The 19,752-nt window shown below is 51.0% G+C and overlaps 8 protein-coding genes across 8 annotated transcripts; 5 read left to right on the top strand and 3 right to left on the bottom strand.

The window, feature by feature from the left end:
• Positions 1-27: 27 nt before the first annotated feature.
• On the top strand, positions 28-2,133 carry BO85DRAFT_468593 (3-dehydroshikimate dehydratase; the record flags this gene model as incomplete). Its single annotated transcript, XM_025662277.1, has 3 exons — positions 28-797; positions 1,048-1,060; positions 1,198-2,133. The coding sequence occupies 3 exons, from the start codon at positions 28-30 to the stop codon at positions 2,131-2,133; spliced, it is 1,719 nt and encodes a 572-aa protein (XP_025515886.1).
• Positions 2,134-2,159: 26 nt separating this feature from the next.
• BO85DRAFT_519858 (C6 zinc finger domain protein) lies at positions 2,160-4,209 on the bottom strand (the record flags this gene model as incomplete). The annotated part of the gene is made up of 2 exons (XM_025665082.1): positions 2,160-2,256; positions 2,303-4,209. 2 exons carry the CDS (start codon positions 4,207-4,209, stop codon positions 2,160-2,162), a joined length of 2,004 nt encoding a protein of 667 aa, XP_025515887.1.
• Positions 4,210-4,435: 226 nt separating this feature from the next.
• BO85DRAFT_477618 (putative pentafunctional AROM polypeptide) lies at positions 4,436-6,877 on the top strand (the record flags this gene model as incomplete). Its single annotated transcript, XM_025662840.1, has 2 exons — positions 4,436-6,484; positions 6,534-6,877. The coding sequence occupies 2 exons, from the start codon at positions 4,436-4,438 to the stop codon at positions 6,726-6,728; spliced, it is 2,244 nt and encodes a 747-aa protein (XP_025515888.1). The 3' UTR covers positions 6,729-6,877.
• Positions 6,878-7,054: 177 nt separating this feature from the next.
• BO85DRAFT_487791 (uncharacterized protein) lies at positions 7,055-7,580 on the bottom strand (the record flags this gene model as incomplete). The annotated part of the gene is made up of 2 exons (XM_025663477.1): positions 7,055-7,454; positions 7,558-7,580. 2 exons carry the CDS (start codon positions 7,578-7,580, stop codon positions 7,055-7,057), a joined length of 423 nt encoding a protein of 140 aa, XP_025515889.1.
• A 474-nt stretch (positions 7,581-8,054) lies between these two features.
• On the top strand, positions 8,055-9,067 carry BO85DRAFT_477620 (uncharacterized protein; the record flags this gene model as incomplete). Its single annotated transcript, XM_025662841.1, has 2 exons — positions 8,055-8,399; positions 8,654-9,067. Exons 1-2 carry the CDS (start codon positions 8,184-8,186, stop codon positions 9,065-9,067), a joined length of 630 nt encoding a protein of 209 aa, XP_025515890.1. The 5' UTR covers positions 8,055-8,183.
• A 516-nt stretch (positions 9,068-9,583) lies between these two features.
• Positions 9,584-14,999, bottom strand: BO85DRAFT_513620 (MFS transporter/fungal specific transcription factor domain-containing protein; the record flags this gene model as incomplete). The annotated part of the gene is made up of 21 exons (XM_025664715.1): positions 9,584-9,713; positions 9,781-10,019; positions 10,129-10,187; positions 10,316-10,398; positions 10,490-10,564; positions 10,612-10,906; positions 11,008-11,127; positions 11,179-11,431; positions 11,476-12,231; positions 12,293-12,456; positions 13,164-13,244; positions 13,294-13,359; positions 13,409-13,581; positions 13,633-13,754; positions 13,805-14,071; positions 14,129-14,247; positions 14,297-14,351; positions 14,400-14,446; positions 14,497-14,705; positions 14,762-14,881; positions 14,931-14,999. Coding segments are annotated over 21 exons (3,502 nt in total), but the record flags the coding sequence as incomplete, so codon positions are not given.
• Positions 15,000-15,814: 815 nt separating this feature from the next.
• On the top strand, positions 15,815-16,869 carry BO85DRAFT_477622 (oxidoreductase, short chain dehydrogenase/reductase family; the record flags this gene model as incomplete). Its single annotated transcript, XM_025662842.1, has 4 exons — positions 15,815-16,290; positions 16,342-16,453; positions 16,504-16,617; positions 16,669-16,869. The coding sequence occupies 4 exons, from the start codon at positions 15,815-15,817 to the stop codon at positions 16,867-16,869; spliced, it is 903 nt and encodes a 300-aa protein (XP_025515892.1).
• Positions 16,870-19,196: 2,327 nt separating this feature from the next.
• On the top strand, positions 19,197-19,715 carry BO85DRAFT_487796 (uncharacterized protein; the record flags this gene model as incomplete). Its single annotated transcript, XM_025663478.1, has 1 exon — positions 19,197-19,715. The coding sequence occupies one exon, from the start codon at positions 19,197-19,199 to the stop codon at positions 19,713-19,715; it is 519 nt and encodes a 172-aa protein (XP_025515893.1).
• Between the last annotated feature and the right edge of the window lie 37 nt (positions 19,716-19,752).

The following is a 19,752-nucleotide window of genomic DNA, read 5'->3' on the forward strand; positions in this document are numbered from 1 at the left end:
TCAAAACCAGATATCACAAAAAGCACCATGTCCGCCACCACCACCTCCGACCCCCGGCGCTACGCCTACCTCGTCGGCATCGGGGTAACTCACTCCATCGCGCCCCCGATGCACACCTACGCCTTCAACAGCATGGGCTACCCATGGACCTTCATCGCGCAAGAGTGCCCGACCGTCGAGGACGCCATGACACTCTTCCGTCAGCCCACCTTCGCCGGTGGTGTGGTAACCATGCCCTACAAGCGCACCATTATGGAGCATCTCGACGGGCTAGACGAGTACGCTGTGCGCCTCCAAGCGTGCAATAATGTCTATCGCGCAGAAGATGGCACGCTACGTGGAACAAACACGGATTGGCGTGGAATCAAGGGATGCTTGCTATCTGCCGACCCAGAGGAGAAAGGGAGGGGTAAGGCCGCGGTAATTGTGGGCGCTGGGGGAGCGTGTCGCGCGGCGGTGTATGCGCTGTATGCGGAGTTGGGATGTACGCCTATTTATGTGGTGAATCGGGATGAGGAAGAGGTTAGGGTGTTGAGGGAGGATACTGAGAAGGAGTATGGGGAGGGGTTGAAGATGGTTCATGTTGAGAGGATGGAGCAGGTTGCGGGTTTGTTGGAGAATGCGGCGCCAGGGTATATCGTTGGGACGGTTCCTGATGCGGAGCCGGTGACAGCGGAGGAGAAGGAAGTGCATCGCATTGTGGAGGCGTTTTTGGATGCTCCTACTAAGGGGGTGTTGCTGGATATGTGCTTCAAGCCGAGACAGACGAGGTTTCTGAAGATGGCGCGACAGCGTGGGTGGGCTACGGTGGAGGGGACGGAGGTTATTGGACACCAGATGCCGGAGCAGTATCGGCTCTGGTGCGGGGAAGAAGAGAGGCAGAAGTTGTCGCTGGATGGAGCGTGGTCTGTGCTGCGGAAGGCTGCAGAGGAGAGTCCGGGTATTAACTTCTAGAGGATAGGAGTAGAGTTGGTGGATTGCAGGGACAGGGATCGGATGAGGGCATTGCCGATGACCTCAGTGTGGGCCGGGCCTGACGTATGATAGAAAGCATATAAATGTACACCCAAGGTTCATGCTACGCTTTGAATATCACATACATTGTATTATCAGTTCTTTCTATTCATCATGCCCTGCAAACCTGCCATCGCGTCCATGTCCGTGGGCCGTGCCTGGGTCCATTCTCTCCCTGAGAAGCTCTCCCAAATTGCTCAGGCCGGCTTCCAAGGAGTGGAGATTTTCTACGAAGACCTGGAATACCTTGCCAAAGAAAAGGGACAACCGACAGAAGAGAATCTCCTAGCTGCCGCCCGAGAAACCAAGAACATTTGTAATCATCACGGCCTGGAAGTGATTGGCTTACAGCCGTTCATGTTTTATGAGGGCCTGCTGGATCGAGATGTCCACCAACAGAAAATCGCCAAACTTCACACCTGGTTCAAGATTATCAAGATCCTCGGCACCGATATCATCCAAATTCCGTCGAACTTTCAGCCCGATGGCATCTCAGGAGACCTTGATCTTATCGTCTCCGACATGATCGAGGTGGCCGATCTGGGCCTGAAGCAAGAGCCGCCAGTTCGCTTCGCATACGAGAGTCTCGCCTGGGGTACCTATGTTTCAACATGGGACACTATGTGGGAAATCATTCAGCGGGTGGATCGTCCTAATTTTGGATGTTGTCTAGATACCTTCAACATCGCCGGTCGGGTGTGGGCCGATCCCGCAAGTCCTTCGGGGAAGGTCCCTGACGCAGATGCTGTGCTGGCCCATTCGTTGGATCACCTTGTCAAGACCATCGACGTGAAAAAGGTCTTTTATGTCCAAGTTGTTGATGCAGAAAAAATGGAGCAACCATTGGTCCCCGGCCATCCGTTCCACGTCGACGGCCAGCCGGCACGCATGAACTGGAGCCGCAACGCGAGATTGTTCCTGTATGAACAGGACAAGGGTGGCTATCTCCCTGTAGTCGAGGTGGCGCGAGTAATTCTGAAGGAGCTCGGATTCGAAGGATGGGTGTCAATGGAATTGTTCTCCAGAACCATGGCAGATCCGGATCCGAGCGTGCCACAGAGTCATTCCCAGCGAGGTATCCGAGCCTGGCAACAGTTGGCCAAGGAGTTGGATCTATAATCACGATCATGATGGATACATTGACATCAACCATTGTCTGGGACATGTTGCAACTGAGCAAGGAAGTCTGTATCTAGATTTCCTGCATAGAACCCCAAGTTCTCGGCAAATGTGGGCTCGTTTCTGTAATGATTAGTATGAATAAACAATAGCCGGAGTATCGACATACCTTGTTTGTGGAATAGAAGCCACCATTTCCTCAAAGAGAGCATCGAAGTCTTCAGGCTCTTGAACCTGTCTTTCGTTTCCAGTATCCATAACACCAGGAGTCGTGGGCAAGCCGGGCATGGCCATTACTTGATCTGTTACCACCGTATTCCCCTGGGCAAGATCAAGTCCACCGTAGAGAGTGCCTCCAGGCGCCGAAGGCCGCTGGGAATGGTGTCGTGCTACTGGCATGTAAGGCCACTCAAGATGATTCCCCACGGGCAACCATGTAAAACGTAGCGCCTCACTTGGAGTGCCACCCTCACTACTTCGCTTGAGCTTCTGCATATGATTGATCAGTCGACTGCTCAGCTGCTCCATTCCCGGCCCCAACATGCTAGGAGCACTCTGTAGACACCGGTAGGCCTGAAAGGAAAAGCAGCGAAGCAGCGGAGATGAGCCCGCCATTCCAGTGATTTCTGTATATGCATCCAGTATCTCAAGAGTAAAGCGCAGGCTAGTCAAGGCCAGCGGCTTGATGGCCGGATCGAACGTCTTGTGCTTCAGCGCGAGAGAAAATACCACGAAGGCTGTGGTTAGATGTAGCGTAAGAAGAGGAGGGCTTGCAAACTCCAGACCGCGATAAGGCCTCCTAGCCGTCACAAGGTCTTGCAAGTTCCGTAGCTCAACTATGAGCTCCTGGATAGGGAGGGTCCCAGATGGATAATAGAGTATCTGAGTAAGAAATCGCATCAGTCCGTGAATAAGGTTGAGACTGCTTAGAGCTCGCAAGGGGCCTTTGGTGACGACGCTGCCTCCTGAAGACTGGTCAGGTCGCAGCATAGACCACAGCTCCCATTCGTCCACATCGTCCTCGCTCACTAAGGCACACTGTCGCAGATCATCAAGCGAGGCACAAGGAGCTTTCTCCAGGATTGCCGAAGTAAGATTGTCTATCAAGATGCATCCATGCCGGATGTGTATGTAGCGAGCGCACCTGACAGATTCTGGAAGCATCTCGAGCATTCTCGTGGCTTCGCCAACTAGTACCCACGCAAGACGCAGATGGCCCACCCCCAGGTAAAGGAGGGTGACGATCAACAGAGATTGAAGATGGCCAAGCTGCAGCCGGTCAATGTCCCTCAGGACTTGCAATCGGATGGATTGAGCAATCTGCGTTGGGTCGACCTGGCTGCCCCGACCCAGTGTATCATGCATTGCCGATGAATAGGCGACAATGGCCCATAACACTAGACGACAGGCAGCGTCTCGAGCCGACCATGACGCATCTGGAGGGGTGTGCAGGACGCGGAGGACGTCCCGACGCTCGACGATGGGGAGCCAGCTGTGAATATGGGTGAAGTAGAACTGCAGCAGCTGATCGGCATTACTCGGAATGGGTTGATTGAGGTATTCTACTGAGACAGCCTCACATATCCCGTGCCTGCCAGGGGTTCTTTCCTGGGTAATGCCCTCTCCTTCCTCTCCTCTTCCTCCTCCCCCTTCACCAATGTCGCATCCTCGTGATGCAGTTTCTGCATGATCTTCAAGCTCGCTACTCGATTCATCCTGTGAGTCTGGATTCAGCACTCGATACACGTATCTGGCCAGCCTGGACTGTCGTCCACGCTCTGCCAATTCACTCGCCGGTAGCTGCGTCTTGCACTGAGGGTCGCGCATGAAGCGTCGCAAGACATCCTCATTACGAGGGAACCGCTCGAGAAAAAGCCCCAAAGTCACCTCTAAACTGCGAACATATCCCGACTGCAATCCCCGGTGCCGACTGATGTTTTCATACGTGCAGGTCCTGCCAGCCGAGTGGCAGATGGCGCAGACTGGCTGGTCTCCGTCGCATTTGGATTTTCGACGCCGACACTGATCACAGGCGCGAGCGATGCGCTGGCGCTTCGATGACCTGGATTCAGGCATATCATATGCCGTTATTAGCGGCTACTGAATTTATCCGATGGTTTCTCCTTTTTCACGATGCATATTCTTGTGGTGCAGTTGAGTTTCAGTCTAGATCATGTGATCGGCAAGGAATTTACGCGGTCTCACTTTGACTGTCCAATTCGTCCGCTCACTTTGCCACAGCTGAAGCAGCCAGCAATACTCGAGATGCTGGAATTTGAGCGTTCATACCATAACAGGCTCAATGTCTAGTCTCAGCTCCCCTTTGACACCATGCGACCGCCTTGTATCTATCCCTTGCCGGCGGTACAGTGCGGACGCCACCCTGCTACTCGTGGGATTCGTCGGCGCCGGAAAGAAAACCCTAGGCATCATTGCATCGGTTGCACTGCGTCGCAGGTTCATAGATTTTGATGCTGTATTTCGCCAGGAGGTGCACCTATCTCCTCAGGAGTACATTACGCACAACGGTCCTGCGCGATACCGGGAGCTGGAGCTAAAATTGACTCGCTCGTTGCTAGAGAAATGCTCTACAGGATGTGTAATAACCATCACTGGTGTGGGATGGTCAGCGAATCGCCAACAGCAGGTGCTTCTGAAGGAATTCGCACAAAACCATCCTGTGGTGTATGTCAGACGCGACCGGGTGGATCTTCAGCAGTTTATCATAACCACCAGCCCTGACAAGTTCAACCGTATCTTTGAAGCAGGCAATGAGTTTTTCCAGTCATGCTCCAGCTTTGACTTCTTCAATCACACACAAGAGAAGGTGACTGACTATGCTGGTCGCCCACTCCCGGCGTATATCAAACTCAAGGAGGCTGAGAGAGTGTTCCTGAGGTTTTTACATCAGGTCTTCGGGCGCGCTTTTCATGTGCTCTACTCCTCGGACCCGTTTTCACCGTCTCATACATATGCGCTGCAGGTGCCGTGGACCTGGTTGGAAGATAATCCGGACTTGGGACTTCTGGAGAGTGGCACTGACGCGGTTAATCTTGTGATTGACGGGGGTGCAGCTGATATTGATGATGGTCGATTCATGGAAAGGATTGCCAAGCATATGGCGACAATCCGGAAACATACCCGGGTTCCAATCTCCATTGAGGTTCCTCAGCAGTCAAATTCTAGATGCTGCGAGCTCTTAGAGATGCTTTTTCGACTGGCGCCCGATGTTGTGGCGTGTCCTGTTGACAGCCCCGACTTTAGCCGATTAAAGCTGGCCAAAGGTCACACAAAGATCATTGCCACCTATCAGTCAACCTCTATGACGGGAAACCAGAGCATCTTTCCTGAAGTTCGCTCTCTCCTGGAAAAGACAGATGAGCTTGGCTTTGACGCTTTTCGCATCACTTCGGAGCCCAACTTCCCTGGCGATCTCACCAACCTGAATTTACAACAACGGCTGGGTGAGATAACCGACATCCCCATAACCGCATACCATACTGGGCCACTCGGCCGAGCATCTATATGTTTAAATCCTATTCTCTCACCAGTGATACTCCCATCTTTACCAGAAGGTGACATAGGAGTCACACTCGCATCAGCCCAACAAGCACTTACCTCATGCTACCTACTCACAAAACAAACATTCACCGTTTTTGGCCAAAGAGTCCAAAACAGTCTATCACCAGCAATGCACAACGCAGCCTACACTGCCTGCGGCTTACCACACACTTACAACATATTATGCAGCGATCAATTCTCCGATATCCACAAACTCCTAAACAGCACTGAACACGGCGGAGTGGCTGTAACACTACCCTACAAAGCGGACGTCCTCACCCTACTGGATGAAGTCAGTCCAGATGCCCAGGACATCCACGCCGTAAACACAGTCGTCATTCAGCGGTCCAACAATCCCTCTTCCAAAATTCTTAAGGGATACAATACAGATTACCTCGGGATCCGCGACTGCATTTACAAGCATCTCTCTCCCGCTAACGCCATTCGACATGGCACAACTGCCTTGATAATAGGCGCAGGCGGTATGGCCCGCGCCGCTATCTACGCATGCTACCAGATCGGCGTTCGTCAGATGTGCATATATAATCGGACTAGCTCCAATGCACAGAAACTAGCTGAGTACTATACTCGGTGGGCTGAGAAGAAGGACACCCGTTTGCAGATTGAGGTTCTGCGGTCAGGCAATGACCCCTGGCCGGCGGGGTTCCGTCAGCCGACAATTATCGTGGCGTGCTTGCCTGCGCCAGCCGGTGGACAGTTACAGGCTCCTGTTACGATGGAGATATCGGAGCAGTGGTTGAGGAGTACGACTGGAGGTGTTTTTATCGATGTATGTGTGTGATATACCCGGAGTATCTGAAGAAGTGCTAACAGGACAGGTCGCATATGGAATGCCACAAACGAAGCTGAGAATGGCTATGAATGAACGATCGGGTATGGGCTGGGTCGTGGTTGATGGGCTGGTGGTGTTGTTGGAGCAGGGCATTGCGCAATATGAGCTGTTTACGGGGAGGCCGGCGCCGGTGCATGTTATGAGGGGGGTGTTGAGGGAATATACTAATGCTGTTACTTAGCAGGTACCGTGTGTATCTTGCATGTTTATATTGTTCCTGTTACTTTTTCAGTGACATCCGAGTCGATTCCAATGCGGATTAAACGATACTTGGCATCATCGATCATTAATCGTGATAGCAATGCTTGACATCATTACCGCCATCATGTGAAAATACTTACACCATCTACAATTTCTTTACAACCTCCCACCACAAAGAGTATGTTTGAAGATCTCAATCCAACCATATACGCATTTCAGTCCATTCATTCATACTTTCATCCAAAGGATACCCTTACATACACACACCCCCTCACCTCATCCCATATACATTCCAAAGTAACAAGGTTACAACAACCCAATAACAATATCACCATACAACTGCGCATCCAAATCCAACTTCACCTTAGCCCGCAAGTTCAAGTGAATGCTGATCTTTAGGTTGGATTTCTCATCCTGGTTAGCCGTCACGCCGGGGGCCTTCATGCCTTCGTTGGGGAGGATGGCGCTGGCGGCGCTGGCGGCTTCTTCTTCGGGGCGGTTGTTGCGGCGGTTGCCGCCTGGGGTGTTGCTGGTAGGGAGGGGTGTGTTAGTAGGGATTGGGGTGGGAGACGCAGGCTTGGGGATTGAGGTGGGTGTAGATGCTGCTGCAGGAGCAGATGGAGTTCGGGGAGTAGGGGATGGGGGCTTGGAGGGTGGTTTTGGGGTAGTTGTGGATGAGGGATTGGTAGTGGGAGTGGAAGTAGGGCTGAAGAATTGAGGATGTTACTACGTATGTATGCTGGGATGTTGATGAATGAGGGTAGATTGGGATGGGGGAGGTATTGGGAAGGGTAAGGGAGGAGACGTACCCTGGGGAGGAAGAGTCGGCCATTGTGTCTTCAGTGGTTGGAATTGAAGGAGGTTGGTAGGTGGATTTGACTTGTTCTTGTTCTTGTTCTTGTTCTTTGTCTTTGTCCTTGACGGTGGTAGATAAGTGAGGAGGAAGAGGACGAGGATGAGGATGAGAATTCCAAAACGAATCCGCGAGGGAAAAGTGCGAGTAGAAGTATGTCGAGGACAGCGACTCAGACTCGGACTCCGAATACCTAGACGAAGACGAAGAATAGGAAGAAGAATAGGCCGCCGAAGAAGAAGAAGAAAAAGAATCCATGTAAATAGCAGACACAACTAAAGCCCCCGATTCCGCCTAAACTACTTTATAAATCACCCCATTTTGCAAAGCTAAATTAACTTCCTCCATCTGCAAGTCTAGCGATTAGTTCCGACCAAGTTGCATCGACTCCACACCCATCCACCCTACTTAATGCGCCGATCTGACTTATTTTTTTTTCTCCTCCTTCCTTCTGATTATTTCCGTCCTTATCCATCTCGCTTGCATTTATTTCTCTCCGATCCTTGTCGTTCATCCTGGCTAGCTAGCTAGGCACCTACTCCCGCTCATTAGCATAATTTACTTGTCAGTCAGTCAGTCAAAATGGTCCTCGGCATCGCCATGATGGCCACCATGATCCCAACCATGATCGGTCTGAACCAAGCGAGTCAAAACATGCGCGATAGCGAAGATAGTCGGAAAGAATCCAGTCGGAAACAACGCTGTCATTTGTTAGTGAACTGCTCGGTGAATCAGGGTACGACGGAACAGCGCGAACAGATTCATAATGCGATGGTGTATGTGGGTCCTGAGAACCGAGTAAGTCTCTCTCCTTCCTTCTCTTCTACCTTCTTTGCGCTATCTACTACCATCCTGTGGGTATGCCTATTGCGGGATTATGCACATCCTAGAGATGGTAGTATGTTTCCCATCCTGCAACCATCATACCGCATCTACATATCCCATCCCTGTCTCCCCCATTTTCTAGCTCCAACCCTAGAAAACCCATTTCATTACCCAGAATTAATCTGTACCTGCATTTGAAACAACCAGAAAAGATCTAACCAAAACAGCTCTACATAACCAAAAACCCCAACCCCAACACCATGACCCCCTTCAATGGGGGCTTCTTCACACACCCACAATTCCCACCCGATAACACAGCCGGCCTGGTAACCATCACAGGCGAGACACCGCCCACATTACGCTGGGTCTTCCTGGACGTCACCACGCACGAGGTGTGCTGGGGTGGGCGGGCCGAGAGCGAGGGCCAGGTGTGTGGGCCATTTGACTGGACGAAGGACGAATCGCGAATGACGCTGGAGGGGTGGGAGGGGTGGTTGGCAGTAAGGTTTCCGGGAGTGGATGACGAGGGGGTTTGGAGGTTGTGGTTTGATCGGGAGGATAATGGGGCTGGGTTGAGGGAGATGGGGAGGGAGGTGCTAGGGTTGGAGGTTGTGTTGAGGAGGGTAGCGGCTGAATCTTGATCTTACTTGGTATTATTTTTTTCTATTCATTTATGTTCTCTGGTGTTGATTTCTTTTTGTGAGTAATTTGAGAAGAGGGGGTGTTTGGTTTGTATGATAATGATTATTTCCTGGAAAATGGAGAATTGAAATGAACGGTGGAGATTTGCTAGCTGGGTGGATGGATGGTGGAAGCGGATCGGGACGCGCGCGCGAACCAGAACCTGTGCTTGGGAGGATGCGAGATCCGCTGCGGCTGGAGAGGAGTCGGTGGTTTGGACCTATAATAGTGCACAGATGGGGCAAGAGCTGAAGCTGAATCCTGCAAGCTGAGATCCACTGCCTTGGTTGCCTGCCTTGATTATGGGGATCGTCCTTATTGTCTAGGTTTGACTGTCTACTGTTTAAGTTTCGACGAAGGGTGAGAGTGTTCAAGAATGTTGGTTTACGGTGAAGATCACATTATGTCTTCTTGACGTTTGCTGCTCAGATTTACAGTATGAGTAGAGACTATCTAATTCATGTCTATTCATCGATTCATGTCTCGGTAAGATCCTCATCCCGCTCATTCCCGGCCTGGTGGATCCCGATCTCGATCATCCCAATCAATCCAATGATATCCATCAAACCCCAAAACTCCTCCCGTCCGACCCGTGCCTGCATTGAGCTACGCTACTGTGCGCTGCGTCTGCTCTGCTCTGCTCATGCCACATCGTGGAAATCTCTCATCTCACGACCGACTCGAAGGAATACTCCCGATGCTGCCTCTCACCCTCTCACTCCGCAGGTCCAGATCCATCCCCCCATCCATATCCACATCCACATCCTCGTCCTCATCTCCCCAAAACTCCTTTAGGTCTTCCACTCGCCAGGCTGTCGCCCACCCCGTCTCGCGCTCAATTCGCGTCAACGTCTCAATAATGGCGGTATGTTCCGAATGATGCGACATGACTTTGCCAGCCAGCCACAGCGGCTGCAGGGCATTGGTCCAGCAGCCACTATTTCCCACCCATTAACTTTATCCTTAAACTTTTTGACATACGGCGTAGAGCAAGTATATCGTGAAGTAAGGGCCAACTTACTGGTGTGTATTCGATGCGGAAATAGAGCAGATTTGCCGCGCGTGCCACAACACCGATTTCTAGACATATTGTTAGTATCGGAATTAGTAAGTATATCCGAGGATAAACAGAGGCCCAAGTTAAAGGAATGATCCGATCCGTCGGATGTAATTATCATTATGAAACAGACAAAGAAAAATTGACTCACCGGTCGCCGTGGCAAGGATACCGTCTTCGGTTTTCGTTGCAGCAAAAGCAATGCACAGGCATGGTAGAGCTGGTTTCCTGAAACTGGAATCCACAAGTCAGTACACGTATCCATACCATCTGCCTACGGATACATCCACAACTTCCTAAATAGGAAATTGGATAAGCAACATACTAGCAGCCCCGTTCCCATACAGCACCGTCGGAAACGGTCTTTCCCCATCGCCCCTCCCCATTGTCTTCCCTCCCGCTGTCAGGACAAAGATCGGCTTCATCTGACTCGGCCGGTTCTCATACCACTGCTCCACATCATCAAACAGGCGCTGCCACCGCTGCACATACGATTCGCCCTCCCTGGGACTAGAGAGATAGTTGCATGACACGCAGGACGCTGATAACTGGCTGCTACCGCCGAAGAGCACCCCTAATGTTTGAGCACACAGGAAGACGGTGTAATTGGCGTACGTGTCAAAGGTAGTCATGTTTGAGGCGAGGAAGAGCTGGGATGCTTCCGTGGGGGTCATGTCGCGCGGAATCCAGTGGTGGATCGGGATAATGGTCTCTTCTTCGGAGATGAGGCCTCCGCAGACGTCTGTAACAGTATGTCGTGCATTAGTCTACTACCCTCTGAGGGGATGTGTGGGGGGAGACACCAGGAACAGGGATAAAGTAGGTAGACTAGATGCAACTAACCCATCCGCGCGAAGCACCAGAATAGCGCTTGCTCCTCTTTACCCGAGAAGCCGTTGATTTCCGCGGCTTGGATAAGGTAGGCGCATCCGTCGAGGTGTCGGCGCCACTCTTTGGGGTTGCCTAGACCTGTCAGTGGGTGGAGACGTCGGAGGGGAAGAGAGGGGTACATACAGCTGAGCATCTCGAGGACGCATAAAATGACGCATGACGCGATGACAGGGGTTGTCTTTTGCTCTAGCTCCGGAAGAAGTTGATGGATGGCCTCTTGGTATAAGAGAAGACTTTCCGATTGCGACTTTTTGTTCTGCTGTCGCTCCATCTGCCGTGCTGACAGGGCAAGGATGGAATATCGTAGATGTGGCGCCGACTTGGCCATCTGAGGGAAGGTCGATGCGAAGTGTCGGTGGTTGTCGAACATGTCCAGCTGCAGGATTAGAATTTGTCCGGCGGGGTGTCTGAATCACTTACCCAGAGACAGATTTCGTTCAAGTAGTTCTGCCAGAGTATGTTCTCACGCTCAGGTGTCAGTTCAAAATCCCGTCCGGGTCTGGACTGAGCTCGTCTGCTTCTCTGTATATGTGAGGTATCCGGCGTTGGTCCATCATATTCAAGCACTGATGCCGGGGTACTTGCGCGACTGGGGATTTCTGTCCGAGCAGTCCACAGCTGTCGATTACGCAGTGTGGTATGAAGGGCTTCGTAGGCTGAGCCCGGAACGAAAACATCATTTGTCAAATTTGCCGGATCAGAAAAGACGCTATGGTCAAACAATGGCGATGTTATAGACTGGTAAACTTCAGGTCCAGGAAAGTGCCCCGCATTATTGGAGAGGTTGCGCAGAGCAGTGAGCTCATCAACAACAAACTCAGGACTAGAATGGATGTACGGCTGGTGAGGCGCTTCATCGGGGTAAGGATGAGGCAATTCATTAGCCTGATGAGGCGAATGGCCATTTCCAATATTAACCTCGTGAGCATGGAAACTGTGATGCGAAAGAGGCGACACAGCTTGATTAGAACCAGGACTAAGCACCGTCGGGTGAGCATCCGGTGCTGCTCCGGATACATTTTCCAGACCATCCGGCCGCACCACTTCACCCTCACCCTCACCATTACCTGGAAGCGATCGTGCCGAAGGCGATGACCCTCTCCCTTCATCAACCGGCGGACTCAGCTGCCGTTCTTTTCCAGCAGCTCGGGAAGGAGAAGGAACAACATTCAGAATCTACCGAGCAACACCATAAGCCAACAACACCTACCCCATATCCAAAGAAGCTAAAACAAACCTTGAATTTACTCTGTTTCCTAGTTCCCCTGGCCGTTTGATTCATAGACGGATGCCCCGGTTCCAGAACCTTGATGTTGGCCTCGCGGAAGGACCCCAGCATGCGCCATTGGCACTTGTCGCCGCGCCGTTTGCAGCCCGTGCACGTTGGCTTTGCTTCGTCGCCTGGATAAGTCAGCAATGAGCAGTGTTATCTAACCAGATAGGTAACTAGTTGTTGTGGCTATCAAGCTCCATTGTTTGCTTGCTGCTTACATTTCCGCCTTCGCCGGCTGCAGTTCACGCAACCCGTGCGGGTCCGTTTCCGCGGAAGATGACGAGAATCGGCGCAAGGCATGGTTTTTAGTTCGATAGGTTGTGATACTTCAGCCATGATTCCCTGTCATTTGTGTACGATAGAAGAATTGTGAAGAGGGAAGTTTGATGGGTGATGATGTGGGATCGCGGGGAATGATGAAGAGAGAAAAAATTGCCTGATCGGGAAATGATACCCGCCGGGGAGAATGTGGGGAAAGTCGGGGATTTCCCCAGACATTGCATTTAGCCGGTAAAATAATATTCAGGGATGTTGTGGAAGATAGTAAGTATTGCATTCAGTCATGGATATCTAGCTTATACATAGTATACGTCTACTCTACATGCTCTACAGTCTCCTTGCCTGTCTTCTCGTCCACTCGCTCGCTGGCATCCCCAACGGCGCCCATTGACGCGTGCCAGTGCAGCTGGACCTTTTCCCCGGTAAATAGCCGATCCACTTGTTCCAGGGTAAGGTTCCGAGTCTCCGGGTAAAAGAAATAAATCAAGGGGAGGAAGAAGAAATTGAACACTGTCATGTCAGCTTTCATCGCTGAACGGAGAGAGGATGGACTTACCGGCAAAATAGATATACGTGCGATAGCCAATGCTCTTGATGCTGACTGGGGTGATTTCCACCACCAGGAAGGTGAAGATCCCTGCAATCATTAGCGTTCGTTATTTCGGCATGAAATCTGTAGGACGTACAGTTCGTAGCAGTTGCGAGAGCTGCAGCTTGAGATCGGATAGACAGCGGAGCATATTCGGCGGGCACTGTCGTTATTAGCCAGGTTCACAGGCGCCCAAAAGGTAGTCAACATACACAACCAGGGAATGGCCAGCAACCCCACACCAAAGAAGAAGTTGAACAGAAACAGCATTACCGTGGCCACGATACCAGATGCATGGCTACCGTCATATACTGTGCCCGCCAGTATCGCCATGCACGCGCATTGCCCGGCCGCCGCAAAGAGCATCAATTTCCGACGACCCAGCCTAGCTTGTCAACGACCGACCAGACTATACAGCGATGCATATGGAACTTACCGATCAATAGCCCAGATAGGAACAAATGTTGAAGCGAAATACGCCACGCCGTTGAACCCAGCCATCAACAACGCCAGGTTATGGCTCATGCCAACTGAATCCTCGAAGATAACCGTATTATACTGCTCAAGTCAGACACTGATTCCGTTGTCTTCGAAGCCAAGGCACCCACATAGGTAATCAAATTGACACCCGAAAGCTGCTGCATCATCTGCCCACCCATTCCCAGCAGCGTCCGATAGAAGAACTTCTGGTGGCCGTTTGTGAAGACCAGCTTGAATGACCCTTCTTGCGTGGCCTCCCGCTCTTCAGCGATTGCGGTAGTTATTTCTGTGACATCGGCGGTCACTGCAGCGTCGTCCTCGTCAATGAATCGGGCGTTAGGCTGGACGGCCCAGATCACATGTCGTGCTTCGTCGTGTCGTCCATGGGCAATAAGCTATCATCGTTATCATTAGTGATACTTACATACGCAGCAAGGAAGGAAAGGGCATACCCAGCGAGGGGACTCGGGAAGCACGATAATACCTGCTAAGGTGATTACGGCAAAGAGAATCTGCAAGGCAATGGGAAAGCGGAACTGCGCATCGTTGACCACGTAGCTCATTCCGTAATCTTTAACCGTCAGCCCTGGCTCAGCATATGTAGTAGATGGCATACTCACCAACCCAGTATGCCGTCATCACGCCAAAAATGTTGATACATAGCTCGATCGCAAGCTGCAGCTGTTAGAACGGTATCAAAATCAACTTATTGTCTCGACTCACCCCCTTTCCACGACTCGCTGCCTTGCTCAGCTCCGAATGCCAGACCGCTGCCCTCGTTAGCCTTGTCCGTCTATCCCATATTTCAAACACAACGTACGGATAGTACTAGTATTGAGACCATTCCCAACCCCAGCCACAATCCGGCCCACAATCAAGTGAGGGATACTATACGCACTGCACTGCAATGCAGCTCCGATCGAAAGAATAATGCAGCCAGCTATGATGCACCACCGCCGACCGATACGTTCACCAATCAATAAGGCAATGATCGCCCCGAAGAAGCATCCGATCTCATAGATGGCAGTGCTGACCACGTCAGCTATACCTAGCCCATCCCAATACACATCGTATGAATAACTTACACCGTCCCCTGCAACGAGGAACTCCCATGTCCCGTGGCGGTGGTGTCTATCTCCGGGAATGTTCGAGTAAAGGCCGTCCCGGTCAACAGACCAGACATGACACCCTGATCATAGCCGAATCTAAGCAAGTGTCAACTCATGCACTATGGAAGGGATGCAGGCGACGCACAGCAGGAACCCACTTCCTGCAGTGGTAGTAATAGCCCATGACAAGGGCTTTCCAACGAGAATAGTCATGTTTCCGTACTCTTGAAACACGTATGAAGACAGGCATAGCGATTAGGGCTGGCGCCATTCAGGGGCTCCATCTACTTTTATAGGGCATGTAACCGCCGATGGACGGCCCGACGTCATGCTTTGCGGATTGCGGGGGTCGGAAGGGCAAAACCGGGGTTGGTGTGGAGGACCACGCAGACCGGGAAGTTTCTACGGTAGCTGCTGATTAGAGTTCTGTCGGTTCCTTTCGAGGCTAGACGGCTATATTCGCAATCAGATGGACATATCTTTTGATATAACCACGCCATGCCTGGACCCATACTATCCCGACCCCAGCAACTCCAAGTTGGCGAAGCCTGGCACAACTATTCGATTTAGAGCCCTCTGCAGATGGGCAACTTGTATCCCCAAACTTGACCTTCCCGCTAAATTAAAACCGGGTGGGGACCGGGATAGGGCATCGTACGTTTGCCTATACAGTTGCCGGATGCGGTAATGTTACGCGCCTCTGCCGGGCCCACCTCGGCTGGACTCCGGCAACCCGCCGGCGCCATGGTTCCAAGGCCGACTATCGCGAAATTCCCACAAGGGAAGTATTAAGCCCCGTTGTAGTTACCTATGCGATCAACGCCTGCAGCTGTTTGAAGAGTAATCCTAAGAGAAGTGTTGAATCAAGCATGAGGTGTCTGCACAGCAGGTCGGGCAGGATCTTCCTAGTTGGGTTGTCGTTAAGCGCTTCCATGAGCTGCTCGTCCACGTTATTTGAACAGCCGTAGTACCTCCCATTGCCAGTAGATTTCCAAAGTTTCCAGTTCCTTAATATCAGATCAATTCACCATGTCTCCCTCAATTGCTATCGATAACACCACCCCGGATGTGGCCATTGACAACACTACTCCCGCAGTTTCAGAGTCCACCCAACCCTCCGTCGTCGGTCGTACAAATGACCTCTTCTCCCTCGGTAACCGCACAATCGTGATCACTGGTGGAGGCCGCGGTCTTGGAATCGTCCTTGCTGGTGCCGTCATCGAGGCTGGCGGCGATGTCGTCTGCCTTGACCTCCTTCCCGAACCCAGCGCAAACGAATGGGCCTCCGTGCAGAAGTTGGCTACTGCCCGCGGCCTGAAAGCCACATACATCAAGTGCGACATTACCGATGAACAGTCGACCGAGCAGATCCTCAAGCAAGTTGCCGCCGAGGCAATGAGCCGGGGTATGCCCCTGCGCGGGGCAGTGACCTGTGCTGGTATTCAACAAATGGTTCCTGCCTTGGAATACCCAGTTGAGATGTGGAAAAAGATGTTGGATGTGAAGTGAGCGACTATACCAAGCTCTAAGACGTACGACAGCAACTGACTATCCAGCGTGATCGGAACATTCATTCCCGCGAAGCACTGCGCCCGCATCTTCAAGGAGCAGAACATCCCAGGCAGCATTGTCATGATTGCTTCCATGTCGGGCCAAATTGCCAATCGGGTTCGTTTTCGGTCCATTGGTGTGTTGATCTAAACTAATGTCTTTGATAGGGCTTGACTTGCACCGCGTACAACTCCTCTAAGGCCGCCGTGCACCAAATGTGCCGCTCGGTGGCGCAGGAATGGGGTCAGTACGGCATCCGTGTGAACACTCTATCCGCAGGTGTATGTATCATTCTCCCCAGGATAGCGCTCGCGATTCTAATTATGCAACAGTACATCCGCACGGCAATGACCGATGCTCTTCTTCGAGAGAAGCCCGAAGTCGAGGAGACCTGGATGCGTGGTGCGCTACTAGGCCGTCTTGGTGTCCCAGAAGACTTCAAGGCTCCGACAGTATATATGCTTGCTGATGGGAGCGGGTTTATGACGGGTACGGATTTGAGAGTCGATGGTGGACATTGTGCTTCCGCTTGATTGGTTGATGATTTGGTGCTATTTTAGAGGTCGGCGTTGGGATATATACGGATATAGAATGAATGTGTTGTCTGTCACTGATTCGACGCATAAAATGATGCATGCAGGCTGGAGCTGTAGGGTGTATTCCCCGATCGGGTAGGGGGAAGTGGGTTTCCCGATCAGGAAAAGATAGCCACATGTCAGTCTGAAGATGGCTTGATTGTGACTTGCAGATGATTCCAGATTGGTGTGCTATGATGACAGTCAAAACTGAGTATATAATGCAGCTATTCTACAGCTCCGTGAAAAGGCGTAATCAATGTGTGGTTGGCAAGCAGCTGTTTCTCTATATTCTTCGTAGCAGAGCTTGCAAATAGCATAGAATCTTGCGGGGTGATCACGTGAACCAGTGCAAGCACAGAGTCTGATTATCATATCATGCATAATATCATGCATAAATTCAGTTGTTCAGTCTGAAAAGATGCTGGAGTACTCTGTGGTCAGTGAATGGCTTAACTATCTACTGCGACTGATCTCTTAAGACGTGCCCCTTTGAATAATTCCATCGTTGAACAATGTTGATAGGAGCAGTTAAATCAAACGAAGCGCTACATCAAGACTCACTCTAGTAGAATCATTGAACTTGGTAAGACCAGAATCTCTCTAATACTGGCTCAGAAAGTTGGCTCAATTGGTAGATAGATCCATGTCTGCACAATTCCATCTACTCCTCAGGAACATCATCCCTACCAAGTCTGGAAACCCAGGCGACCAGACTGATTGTTCGTTCACCTCCACTAACGAGACTAATTATAATTTTTGAAGTCAAGGTCTGAAGCCCCAAAGCGGAAGTCTCTCTCCTAAAAGCACTCCGTATGCATCAAGTCTCTGAAGTAGCTAGAATGCCTTTAGCATAATACCTCATAATAAGCGAGCCTAATATAGCCAAGAAAGGGAGGACAGGGGCGAAGGGATGAAAGCATTCAGGGTCATCCGCGGGACCTCTGATCCAATACACGAGACCCCTAATTTCCAAACTGACCTTGATCATTCATCCCTGTCCGACATCCATTCTTGGTTATTCATTCCATGCCTGGCAAGGAATGTGCCGATAACCCAGGCAACGGGGCCTAGATCCGGGTGACAATGGGATTCTGTGTTTCTGAGCTTGTGCGACACCAGAAGGATTTGACTTAAGGGGGTTTCTTTTGGGATCAGAGCTTTTCTGCGCAATTTTACCCTGGGAGTTGAAAAGGTGGGCAGTTGTTGCTTGGCATAGTCCTCTACTGTGGTATATCAAAATCGGACAAGGAAATCCGTAGAACGCGCGAATATTGGACATTTGGGTTTGAGCAAAAAGATTGCCCGTTCATGTAATATAAACTCTAATGTAAATAGTAGACACTTATTGTAAAAGAGAATAGGAGCATTATATGTGATGTCAGAACGTCCCGCATGGAGGCGTGTTGATGTTTATGCTGCATCACCAAGAGTAACTGATCACGAAGATCAAGATAAAACAGTTCAACTGTGGAGCTAGACTATCTTCTTTATTATACTAGTATGGGGTGCTATAATTTATGTTGGTCTGACGGTCCTCTAGTAATATGGCAGCAAATTTGTCTGGAGTGGTTAAAAGATGCAAGTCCATCTAAAAATATATATCTTCCCTAGCATGACCTGCAATTACATATTACGGCCGTTCCACTACTACAACCTTGTGCTACTACGGCTAACACTCAGTCACTAGTATGAAATAAATTCTATCTATAGCTTCCAGGAGACATTCATAAATCACGGGTCGATAAGCAAGCAAGTCCACCTGAGCAGACCACTCTTATAGCTTAGAGTGGATGCATTTCTACCAGCAGTGAATCAGTGGATGACCTGTATCCGTGGCCACGTTCCAGCCCTTAAGATTCCCCCATTCCCCCAGCAATCCAGCCAATCTACACCAATTGGAACTGCTACCATACCTCTCTAACAGCACCACAAACCTCACATTGCAAGAAATGTCATGTCGATAAAAAAACTACAAGACGTCTAATCATATCTAGAGGGGCAGATTTTGGTGTACATATGTAGGTGGGACAATCCCCCTGATTTTGGTGATGTACAACCCCCAATGAAGCCACCATCGGCCAACCCCTTCCAACATCAAGGTGTTGAGCCAGGGGGCGCAACCTTCGCAACCCCTCAACCATATCATTACCCCTAAAACCCCTCTCACCTATGTTATCAACACTCACCCTCTTGTTTTCGTTAACTGATATCCTTCCACGGATCTAGCATCACTTGCGTCAGGAGTAACTACATCTCTACAGCCGCCATTTTACCTAAGCAGCATGAATATGACGAGTCCACTCAGCCAGTCGACAGATCATCCACTGATACAGAAAGAGAGGCGCACTGCATCTGGATCAACTCCCCTCCCCACAGTCCCTGAAGCCGCGTCCGTCGCATCAACTCCCGAACTTCAACAAGGGGATTTCAATCCAGTAGATGGAGCAAAGCCATCCTCACCATTCTATCGCCATGCCACACCATCACTAACTATCGACCGACTGAAAAAGGCCGCCAAAGCGACGACAACACGATACAGCCCCCTTGATCCCGAAGACCCGCCCATGGTTCACCGACAGCCAGTGGAATGCGCGAACCACCGTGAGTCGAAGCTCTGGGCTCAGAAGAAGCGACGTTGCGGATGGATGCATAGACTGAGCCGCAAGCAACGCATGGCGGTCAAGGCGACGATTGCTGTCGTGACAGTTGGGACCATGGTTGCGATCGCGCTAGGAATTACTGCTGCTGTTGGAGGGGCTGTGTGGAAGTCTGATACCCAGCAGGTGGTGATTGGGGGGTAGGTGGGTGGCTGGTGGTCAGTCTGGTGTGAAGTGTGGC

This window comes from Aspergillus piperis (assembly GCF_003184755.1).
Source record: "Aspergillus piperis CBS 112811 unplaced genomic scaffold BO85scaffold_8, whole genome shotgun sequence".
NCBI lineage: Eukaryota > Fungi > Ascomycota > Eurotiomycetes > Eurotiales > Aspergillaceae > Aspergillus > Aspergillus piperis.